Source organism: Cuculus canorus, chromosome 2, assembly GCF_017976375.1.
Source record: "Cuculus canorus isolate bCucCan1 chromosome 2, bCucCan1.pri, whole genome shotgun sequence".
Classification (NCBI taxonomy): Eukaryota; Metazoa; Chordata; class Aves; order Cuculiformes; family Cuculidae; genus Cuculus; species Cuculus canorus.
The window spans coordinates 9876366-9888581 of NC_071402.1; the positions used below are offsets into that span (position 1 = coordinate 9876366).

Genomic DNA, 12216 nt, shown 5'->3' on the forward strand with positions numbered 1-12216 from the left:
CTCCCCTTGTTCTTAATTTCTATGACTAGTGAGTAAACTTACGTACTGCAATATTTACAGTTCTTAAAAACACATCCTCAGTGCCTCACATCACCTTTAACCTATGAAAGATGTTGCTATAGGTGTATTAAAAAGTGTCTTGCAATGCAGTTACCATCAACTTCTTTTTCAATCAGGTCCATTCTGCTGGTGACTTCATTCTGAACATTCTCTATATGGGTAAGGAGATTTAGCTGCCATTGAAGATGTGTGTCCATTTGTTCTTCCGAGCCTTTTCTTTCATTACAAACAAACACAGTGTTTCCTTCAGCAGAGTTCTTCATAGGAGCAACAGAAAGAAAAAAAATTGTAATTTAAGAGAGTTGTTTTGTTTTTTAATTTCTGGTGTTGATTTCAACATGAGTCACATGCTCAACTATGCTGTTTTAGAATTGTCTTTCCATCTACTTGACAAAAAGCTTATTCAAAAAGCAATCTATCATGACACACCGATAGACCAAACTAAACAAAGTGCAAATTCATACAAACAAGCATGTATAGCACCAGCGGAACAAGGTAAAAGGTAAAGTTTACCAGTTCAAGCACTTTGTTTAATGCAGTAAGACAGACTGCATTTCTGTGCCCTTTTTAAATAAATCATTACTTAAATCATTAAGTGCTGGACTGCATCAGTCTCCTGCCATCAGAAATGTGCAAAACCCTAAGGTTTGTTTGAGCTTTAGCCAGACAATGAAGGAAAACTCCCTAAAACTGGGGACTGGACTACATGACCTGTAAAGGTCCCTTCCAACCCAAACCATTCTATGATTCTATGAAAAAGCAGTAATATCCAAGATGACAGAAGTCATCATTCTGCACAAATACGCTGGCCATCCTATTTATTCATTAGGACAAAAGACATGTCTTCCTGCCATTGCCATGGTCCCACATAACTTGCAAGCACAAGTCTGGGACAGAATTGAACATGTTTAGGGACAGTTACAAGGGTAGTAACATGCAGAGTTATATAGACAGAGTATCTGAGGAAGACTGACTTCATCTTCACAGCAAGTCAGAGATAATACACGAGTTCCTCATCTTTCTGTATTTGATGTTGCAGCTAATGGAAATGACCAAAGGAAGTATACTGGATTTAATGAGTTAAAGTGTTCAGCATCTACATTAACTAGCAGGATTCACAGTTTCCATTTTACATCCACTATGATTTCATACCTGATGAATTTCTTTCATTAGTGATGATTCTATTTTAAGGACTAAAATGCTGGATACATGTGCTCACATAGCATCATTTCACAGCAAATGCCCGAGCAAGGTGTGAATTTTACCATATTAATACATGTCCCTGATTAAGTGCTCAACTAATTTTTTTCTGTTACATAATAAAAGACTTTAACACCATATTTTTCATAAAGTATTACTTCATCCAGTCAAGTATGAGAAGAATGAGAGGAGAGGGAAAGAAGAAAACAAGAGGTCAACGGATTTTAAGATACTTCTTAAGCAAAAAACGTAATGGTTGATTCTAAGACTTACAAGCAATTAAAAAACCAAAACTTGGACAGACCTGCTGTCAGTTTTATGAGCGAGACCTGAAGGACAAGTATCCTTAATGCTGATAATATCCATTAAAGGAGTTATTTACCAAAGACAGATTTTAGAAGTCATAAAAGCCTCTAAAATCTCAAACCTTTCAGATAAAATCTTTCATCTCTCAAGGCACAGTTTGCCTCCACAGTGTTTTCACTATTAAAACTGTTACTAATCCTTACAAAGGATATTTCCTATGTAAATAAGAAATGTCTCATTTCTTACAATTTCAGATCATCTCTCAAACCATGCAAGAAGAATGCTGGTTTTCCCTTGCTGTATGATGACTTTAGTCCATAATTCTAAAACCAAGATCATCTGTTAGGTGAATCTTTTATATGTCCACTGCAGCAAGTTAGATAAAATCTTAAAAGCTTATGTAACTTAACATTATTAAAGATTTCTTTTTCCTTTGCATGACCCCTGCATTTATTCAAATGGCTAGTAAATGCTCCTTGAAAATATAAAACACAAAATCAAACAGGTCCTTCTGTAAGCTAAGAGATCAATGTACGCAATCAGGAAGCAGTGGCAGAAATGGCAAGAGAAGCCAAGTACAGGATCCAGCTTGTGAAGAAGAAATAAACAGGAGCTTCAGGTGAGGAAGGCTGATGCTTTCAGAAGCAAGAACAAGGAAATTTAACACAATTTTACAGATAATTAATTGTCCAAAAAGGGACTTGATAATAGTCAATCTGAACGCTTTCTAAAAAAGAAAAGAAGATACGTACAGCAATGTAGGTTAGGATAAGACAAAACAGTATGAAAAACAGAATATTCAAGGTGCTGTGGGATGCTAGAAGGGAGAATCCAAAGCCCCAGAGAAGTGAAGAAAGCACCTTACAGTAAAGTTAGGTCATACAAAAATAGCTCTTCAATGCCAGTGTCATCATGGTTTTAAGGTAAGCACAAAAACGTTCAAGAAACAAAAACGGCCTCTTCAGTTGCCTTATTGCATCTTTCAAGGCTTATTAAGGCTGACTATGGATAACAAGGTGAAGTACGGTGTCCCAAAGACAAGAGTACTCTGACACTGTCTCAAACACCCTGGTTTAAAACAGCGAGCATTTGCTTTATAGATATATGCCTTAGTCTCTGAAGGAAACATTAATTTTGTTTCACCACTCACATATATTTTCTTTTAATTCTAAAAATACTGTTTACAATGACAATTTAGGCTACTGTTGGAAGGAAAGTATATTTCACACTGTTCTATGTCTCCTTAGCAGACAAACTGAGTATAATCATGCGATTTAGCAGACAGTTATTTCTAACTAGAATGTGCCAAAATTTTCCATTCTAACTATAGAGATGACATGCCACGTTTAAAACTAAAATTAAGAGAAAAAAAGATATATCTTACTCATTTCTTCCACACCAGAAACTGTACTTCAAAAGGGGGATAAGTGGGGTAATTTATTCTCACACAGTTGATATTGTAGAAAACACAAAGGTTTGGTTTACTTTGTTTTTTTGCTCAAAGAGAACTCTTCACTAAAACCAGAGTAACAAGTTTCAGATCTTTTCCACAAAGTAATGGATTCAAACCGTTAATGGAAAAATAAGACACGTTTCAATAGCCAAGTATAATCCTGACTAAACACCCGTGAAATATTTAATTAGAAGAAATATGCAATACAAGAGACTCAAAAGAAGTTGCACATGAGGTGAAATTAGTTGGTTAGTAAATCATTACTTGTGGACATAATTCCAGACAGTGTTGCATTCAAAAGAATATGGTACAATAAACAGTATTACAAATCTCAGTTTAACATACAACAACAAAAGAAACACGTAGAAAGCAGACTTGAGAAAAAAATGGAAGTGTCTCGTTTTCTTCACCTTGCAAAACACTTGTAAGTTCTGTTTCAAGACTCTGCATCTTAAGTATAGGCTTGCCTCCCTTCCCCAAACACTGTATTGAGCATAAACAGTTTTAACATAGGCAATAATTTAACCGTACTCTGCACTTCATTCACCAGCTGAGATGGGTATACTTCACCTGAAACTATTCCAGTGATCCAGCTTTCCTTTTAGTGATCTCTGCTGACTGATTTGATAGAATATATAAGTCGACGCTCATAACAATGAACACCTCTCAATACTTGTATGCACCTGAGTTTATCAGACTGAATATTTTTCCAACTAAGAAACTTCCCAGAAGAAGAATGATACTTACCTGCTCATTCATGCCATCATCTTTAAAAGAATATTGTAAACAGTTTTTATTTTCTGTGTGAAATTCTTGATCTTCCTCAAAACTACTTGTATCTTCATCATCTGAGCTCATAGGGTCAGTGACTGCTTTGCAGTCTTGACCAAAACTCTGCGGTTTTTGGTAACTGTGCTCACTTGTGATGTATGTTTCTTCCATCTTCAGGGGTATACTGGGGGGCTCTTTATGGTTTTGACCACGACACGTCCTTTCAGTTGGATTAATGGCATCCGGCAAAGTCACTATTTTTTTCTCTACCCCAACAGTTATTTGCTCTTGTTCTTTTCGCATCCCTGAATAAGCCCAGAGATGAAGGTCTGGGTGATGTTTATTTCTGCAAGGAAGGGAAGAAAAAAAGGCAAGTTAGAGAACACCACTTACAGCACTGAACTATTAAGCATCCAACTTGGCTACTTCTTGCACTTCAATTATTTAAACTATTATACAAGTAAGAACTTAAATGCGAAAGAATAATGTACATGGAATAATGGTAGTTTTTGCTACTTAAATATATAAAGGCAGAGAATAAACCTTGAACTGATACTTACTTCAATATCCCAATCTTCAGCTGCAGTCCATGCAATATTTCAGTTACACCATACACATCTGCCAGTAGGTGATGTGTAGACACAATCTTTTTGGCATTAAGATGAGAGTAGTTTTCTTTCAAAAATGATAATCCACACATGTGTCCATTGTTTAGCCACTCCTTATCATAAAGATATTTGGCACTCCATCTCTGACCTGGGGTAAGTAATAAATAAATTGAGGGCCACCCAAAGGCACAATAGAAGTGTATTTAAAAATACAGTGCTATAACTATACGGTGTACTCTCCTAATGTCTCCTACCATCCATTAAAGGATGATTCAAGGTTTTACTATTAACATATTAAAATTTAATTTTCATGGATTAAGAGGAAACTCTTAACACTTAAACCCAAAAATAAACCTGAAATCTCAAGACTTCTCTAACTGGCATTTGAAATTAAAATCTAATCACCTTTGCAACCCAATTACAGGATATTAAGAACTGTGCTGTCATCAACCTAACTGCAAGAAAAAAAAATGTGTAAATTGGCATTTTATTTATCTAGCCACTGCAGCTTACTTTTTAAAAAAAGAAAATCTAAGTTGCCAAGAGATGTTAAGAGAGTGGATTTTATATGGACTTATTCAAAACACCTAGATTGTCTCTAAAAGACAAGTATTTTCCTTCAATACTGAAGTCAAGATCTATATTAGAAGCTAAGAGAAGGCTTCATAAAAAAAAAAAAAAAAATCAGAACTCCTACACTTTCCTTTTAATGTGCCTTTTACCAGAAACCAACAGATCGGATATTAATGTAAATGGGCCTTAGGTCTCCCACGCTACAGCAATATCTACAATCTTAACCCAGTAGGCATGAATTAGTATTTAGCTAATGCTTCTATAGTAACTTAGTAACTATTTAAACAAACCAAAACCCATAAACCACAAAAATAAAACAAAAAAACAAAACTAGAAATGTATAACGCTAATTATTCCAATATCGTTGCTTACAATGAAGAACCCAGACAAACAGACTGACTGAGACCGCAATATCTTACACCCAATTTCATACCAGACTATCATCATATACAGAACAAAGAATGGGTTGATGGAAGCCCTTCATACCTTTCAGGAGAATACCCTGTCTATCTCCTTTCTGCCCATTATCCCAATACACTTTAAAATACTGACATTGTGAATGACCTTTTTCTCCTGACATAGAAAGAAAAGAAGTATTGGTTAGGAAGGGAGAGAAGATATAAGTTAGGGACACAGTCTCTGCATAGCAGGGGATAACGAGGCACCTAGTACAGTGCAGGGAAAGAAGACAAGACAAATTAGTTGATTTTAATAAGAAAAAGCTTGACTGCTCAACAAGTACAGCACACAACTACCAAAAAAGACTTTATACCACAAATTTACATTCAGATTGGGGCAAATGGAAGAAGCCACATCTGTCCAGCTCCATTTTCTTAAATTTTCTTCTAAAAAATAACTGATAAAAACTTTTTTATACCTCTGCAAACAGTTTTCAGACTTCATTTCTTAAATTCAGAATGAAAGTAAATTTGGGGGTGCAGTCTGACTGCCCTTTTGAAACGAAGGATTGTTGGATATTTCACCAGAAGACACGTACATGTGTTTGTATTAACTGTCAGGAAGAATATTTAGAACTTTCTTCCAAATTGTATAGTTTTTCTCCAAATAACTGCTAAGAAAAATAGGTTTACAAACAGAGTAATTTTTAAATCAACATTTTCTTCATCAAATTAAGCTTAAAAGTAAATAGACTTTTCCTAATTCTTACCAGTTCAAAATAACCCACACAATCTCAAATTCAAGAGGTGCTGTTCATGCAGTACTGTTTACCAAAATAAGTGTTATATTTTTTTCATATTTTCCATATTCAGCTCCAAACTTTTCTTTACACATTTCTGGACAAACACAAACCTTACAAAAGTCAAATTGATATAAAACATCACCCACAGTATATTGGAATGTACTGTGGTAATGAGTCCTTTTTCTCTAAAAAAAGAAACATTTAAATGAATAGATGTGATTGCAAGTACAGGCAAAACATCGCTGAACAGGAATGATTTGTTTAGGAAGACTTTTCAGACTACAATGACAGGAAAAAGTACTAAGTTTTGGGGGGAATTAAGTTTCAATAACTAAAGTAATGGTAATTATGAATTAATAAGATTTAGCAAAGCTGAACCAACAAGAAAATAAGATTCTGCTCAGAGCCAAACTTAGAATCACTTGCCCCAAAGAAGTACAAGAGAGAACACAAAACAAAGCTTTACAAATTTAAGCAATGCTTAAATCTCTGCTTAAAAATCCCAAGCAGACAGCTGCAAATAAAGGTGGTTTACCCATACCTGGTGGATCTCTGCAGATATAACAGATGTACTGATCTGGAATGCTGTCCTCCAACAGTCCCATGCATACACTGTGCTGCCAACACAAGCACTCTTCACACTGACATTGGAAACAAAACAAAAGCAAAAACTAAAACTGAGATAAGTAGATTAAAGAATCAGAAGCTATTTCTTGTATCGTCAAAACGCAGACGACAGTAGTTTAACTTAAATAGCTGCTTTGAGTAAGATTATTTTAGTTGGGCAATTTGTGTAGGCAAAGACGTCATGCTAAAAAAAAAAAAAAAAAAAAATCACTCTAGTTCTGAAAGTTACCTCAACCACAAATTCCAGACTGGAAAAAAAAAAAAGAAATTGAAGATGTAATATTTTATAGTATTTTATTACAACATTCAATATCTTAGCACCTAAATATTTAGTAGTGAAACATAAGACAGGAGTATAATATTACAGTAAAGTAGAAAGATAATGTAATACATTACAGCATAACAGTGAAAAGTAGAAAACTCTTCAGTTTAATTATTTATATTTACAAAGCATCTCTCCAGTGCGCTAGAAAGATGTGTTTTTAATATCGCACCAATGGAAAATCTAAAAGAAAAAGAAAACGAAGAGAAAATGAAAGAGGAGAAACAAGAGAATAGGAGAGCAAAATAGAAGTGGTAAGACATGGGAGCCTAAAAATAGCAAACTCTTCGCTCTCAATGTGACAAGGCATGAAGAGGAGAAGCAATCAAAACATGGCTGTCACTGGATTTCAGAAACGGGCAGGAAACTACCACTTAAAAAAAAAAACATTTCTCTTTCTCAACTCAGCATTGCCTGTGTTCTAAAAACCTACCAGTTTACTACTGAAAGTCTCTCCTCTTTGCTTTCACATGCTTTCAAGCCTCAAATCATTGAAGTCACCTTTCTTCATCATGCCTCTATGGGTACCATTCCTTTTTCTCTCTCCAAAGTTCACTACACTGGCTCACTTTTACATATTGCTACCATAGCTGAAGTCTGCTGAGGTCCTCCAGACAGCACTGCATCTCTGCTTGCAGTGACACCCTTTCTGTCCTTCATTTTAGGTCTTTCTGCTGCTTTCCAAAAGTCCATTTTCACAGGACAGTCATACTTGCTTCCTTCAAATCTCAACTAAAAACGCTCATTATTTTCAACAGAAACTGTACCACAAATTGTTTAATACAAACCTGGTTTTCGAGTGGAGTAAAATACACAGGAAGTTCATGGCTTTTTTAAAGTTACTGACAACTGAGTTTTTCCTCACTGTTGCCAGCATCTGATCTAATCACTATATTATGAATTCCTAGAGACACTTGAAGTTATTTATTACTAGATGGGAAATTTGTACTCCTCATTGGAGTACAAATAAATAAGCAGCAGTTGTTGCAATCCATTATCACCTGAACACTACATAGACACTGTATACTCTTCCCATTTTTCTACACCAAATAAAATTTAAATTCTTAGCAATTTCTAAAACCAGCTAGTGGTTTCCAGTTTGAGAACTGCTCTTCTAAAGATGAAGCACACACATGACACACATCACAGTTACTGACAATATTTGTGTTTGTATAGCAGAGATCTTGGATATAGCTGAGCTACATTTATGGTAAGCAAAGTGGCTTCTACAACTGGTACTGCAAAGCGCAGCAGCCAAACCAGAAGCGCTGGTGTAACTGCAACGGTCTGTGGACAGAAGCAACATTTTTTGTGCGGGAAAGGATACTTTACTCCCAATTTAACAACTGGCTGTACAGAAAAAGGTTACCTTTTCTTACAAACCTGTTCTACATATCACTTTGTTAGAGAAAACCATCCTAGAGCAATTGTTCAGTGTACAATGAACAGAGTCCCACCAAGTGCAGAACACAAACATTTTGTTATTGTTCACTTCTTTTTACAGCTCTCTATGTGATTTCAGTCTCCAACACATCAAAAGGGCATCTTTCAAAAGAAAGAAATTTGCATGGAAAATATACCCCTCCCCTCAAATTTCTTTACCTGAATCATAAAGCCATTTTCTTCATCCAGTTCACAAATGCATCTAACAATTTCATTGAGAGCATCATCTTCATCCTGGGACTCTTCGAAGTTAGTTGAATCAAAGTCCTGATTGTATTCATCACCACTAAGTAACAAACTCTCTGTAGAGGAATCATCCAAGAACTCCACATCTGAAAGGTCTAGTGAAAATAAAAACGTGAAATTGTGTGTGCAGAGATGCAATACTTTACAGAAATAAAGGTGGGTTTGCAGTCAAAAATTTTAACCTGCAAAGGTTATAGCAAAAAAAAAAAAAAAATCACTCTCAAACACTGCTGGAACATTAGATTTTTTTAAGAATTCTGTAAAATGCCTTTAATGTGATCTCCTCAGGAGCAGAGTAACAGCACTTAAGCTAAGCCAAGTACCATGCATAAAAGCTTGAGGAGCGTAAGCATTTTGATTTAAATAGATGAAGTGTAAGCCAGTCACCACAATCCAAAATATAAAACAAATTATTTCCTTCAAAGTCCTCTTTCTTAGGCAATTAAGCTTATAAACTGAAAGCTGCCATTCAGCCAACCTACTTTCTCCACTAAGGTCAACAGACAAGATAGCTCTTGGATACTGGTATGATGTATTCTTCTCTGAGAACATGCTGCGCAAAGTTAGAGAGCTCCCCGAGGACCTTGTTAATGGAGAGGAGCACCTGTCCAAGTATTCCACAGAACTATCTTCATAATCCGAATAATCTGAAAAGGTATAAGAAAATAAGTCCCTTTTACAAAAGTATAGTTTATGACAAATGTAAAAAAAAAATAATTGTGTATTTCTGAACATAATGTTGCAGTGAGTAATATCAGCAGTGATGTATTAATAGGCTGATGAAACTGTATATATGAATTGGCAAAAGTTCTTCATAACATACTTTAACAAAAAATTACCTGTAAAAAACATAATGAAGTTTTAAGACCTAAACAAGCACTACCCATTTAACTCCCCTAACACCCATCTCTGAAATTACAGAGGAATAATTTTTCCTAGAACACCATGCAGGAGATTTTTTCCCCCCCACAATTCATCTTGTACTATCTGCTGTCCTTAAAAACGCTGCTAGTGCTTCTCTCTTTTTGCCTGAAGCCTGTTTGTAGGACTACCAAAACTGTTTCTGAGAAGTAGCTGCAGACTGTCCTGTCAGGTTAAGTGATAAAAGTTTGTTTGCACACCTGCAGAGGAGCACAGCGAACCCAAAGAAAACCTTCCTAAGACACTTAATGGGCTGATGGCTCAGTGGATAGGCCTGGAAATATCCCAGGAGGGTATGCACAAGCCCAGAGGAGGATAATGAACAGGAAACAAACACAGTATTCCCAGGCCCCTCCCAGCGCTGTCCCAGCAGTGCCACCATTCCCATTATCCAGATGTGAAACCCATCATGACGTGTTACCCAGAGTAGCTCTCCAGATCACCTTTTGGATGGACTACAGAGGTTGCAGCCCAGGCAAGGGGCATGCTATGTGATGTAGGAGAAAAGCATTTTCCCCTACACAAGACTTATTATGGGATGTTTAGTGAAGGAACCAACGGTGGGGAAAATGGTTATACCCAAGTGATTTGAGGAGGGACAACTGTGAGGAAAATAGATTAATAAAGGGATAAAAAGAAGCAGTCAAGCGTAAGTGGTTTGCTGATCAGTACATTTGTCTGGTCATGCCCCGTGACCAATCAGCACAGTCTGTTCTTTCTGCGCTGGTAGAGGTAGTGAAGTCTCCCTCCTTGGAGATACCCAAAAGCTATCTGGACACGGTCTTCGGCAACCGGCTCTTGATGGCCCTGCTTGGGCAGCAGGGCTGAACCAGAGGACCTCCAGGGGTCCCTTCCAACCTCAACCATTCTGTGATTCTTATAAAATTCCATTTCTAATTCTGAATGAAGTGAGAAGCTCTCTATTTAGTGTGCAGGTGTGTGTAACAGGGGTCAGAGTGCCAGCAAACAGAGTCAGACCACAGAGGGCCCATAGGTCTGTAGTGTCAGCACCTGAAGAGATTGGAATGAGGGACTGAAGTTCCAGCCACTTCCAAGAATCTCTGGGCAACCTGTTGCAGCACCTCACCACCCTCACACGAAAAAAATTCTTCCTAATACTGAAACTAAATCTCCCCTCCTTCAGTTTAAAACCGTTACCCCTCATCCTATCACTGATAAATAGCCCCTTCCCAGCCCCCTTTTAAGTACTAGAAGGCTGCTATAAGATCTCTTCAGAGTCTTCTCTTCTCTAGGCTAAACAAGCTCTCAGCCCCCACTTCTCTTAAAACTTACTACTTTGAATATAAGTGAGTAATCATCCTTCCGTAGGAAGCATTCCTGCTACCACCTGTACCTACAGTTTTCCTGCAATGGGTTTCACAGTATACTTCACTACAATACCTTCCATAAAGCCACTGTTCATATTTACTTTCTCCTTCTGTCAAAACCACACTATCTACACATTTCCTAGGTATATTCTCTTTAGGGGAGCCAACTCAATGAGTAGTTGAGTTGGTTACTTCATGTTTTACTGCTATAAACCTCACTATAACAGAACAGTATAAATAACAGGAATTAACTACCTTCTGTGTTAAATGGGTTTTATACGAACAGTCAATTATGCATATATCAGAGCACAGAAATGGATTTGTTGGGGTTTTTTTATTTGTTTGTTTCAAAGCTTTGCACAAAACAAAGAAATTTATATTCAGGCATAATATCTCTATTTCCAGAACTAGATTTTCATAAGATGAATTCGCAAAGAATAAAATGCTTAAATTTTACCACACTGCTTTCTGCATCTAAATTTAGGATTTCTATTTGTTGGGGCACTGGGAGGTACAGTTTTCTCCTAATACCAAATGCCACAACAACCCAACTTACAACTTCAACAGCATAAAACCAAAGAACAATACTGGGCACAAGAACACGTCTCCAATGTTGATTTGCAAAAGGTACTCTTCTTGAATCAACTTGGATGAATGGGGTTTGCAAAACACATTGCATATTGGAGGAGCATGGAACCAGCCCAAGACAACGCGAAGCCTTAGATTCTCTAATCTCAAGCACAGTGTTTCATGAAACAGCAAAGTATCCCATGCTTATATGAGAGGCACCAGTCTGACCAGCTCCTCCCAAATCTCCTGGACTGTGTGCATGAGCATTTTCTGCTGATTCATCTAAATTCCGGAATTCAACACAAAGACAGCGGATGAATTCTTTATTTACCTTTCTCTCTGGAAATGCATCAAACAGAAGGCTGGCAGAAACATCATTTAAATGTTACCCCACTAGAAAATATAAATCTGTACGTCTGAATGCATTTCAAATCTGTACCTTTTAAAACAGCTCTGCTCAACAGATCTTTTGGCAAATACTTCAATCATAATTTTGCTTATTTTTATGCAAGTTCTTTTCCAAACACTTTCATAGCAACATTCTGTCTGTCAATACTCAAAAAGAGAACTATAAAACATTTTTCTTA

The 12216-nt window shown here is 36.6% G+C and overlaps 1 protein-coding gene across 7 annotated transcripts in view; it reads right to left on the reverse strand.

Moving 5' to 3' along the window:
• PHF20L1 (PHD finger protein 20 like 1) overlaps nt 1-12216 on the reverse strand; it is a 59061-nt gene that overhangs the window by 8534 nt on the left and 38311 nt on the right. For 4 of the 7 annotated variants that reach the window (XM_054057143.1, XM_054057142.1, XM_054057144.1 and 1 more), the window contains 7 exons: nt 9293-9457; nt 8724-8905; nt 6714-6813; nt 5458-5544; nt 4351-4546; nt 3767-4136; nt 155-317 (listed from right to left, as the gene is read on the reverse strand). In XM_054057143.1, the coding sequence (XP_053913118.1) occupies nt 155-317; nt 3767-4136; nt 4351-4546; nt 5458-5544; nt 6714-6813; nt 8724-8905; nt 9293-9457 (1263 nt within the window). The remainder of the gene's footprint in view (nt 1-154; nt 318-3766; nt 4137-4350; nt 4547-5457; nt 5545-6713; nt 6814-8723; nt 8906-9292; nt 9458-12216) is intronic. The other 3 variants (XM_054057148.1, XM_054057147.1, XM_054057145.1) reach the window with 1 other exon arrangement.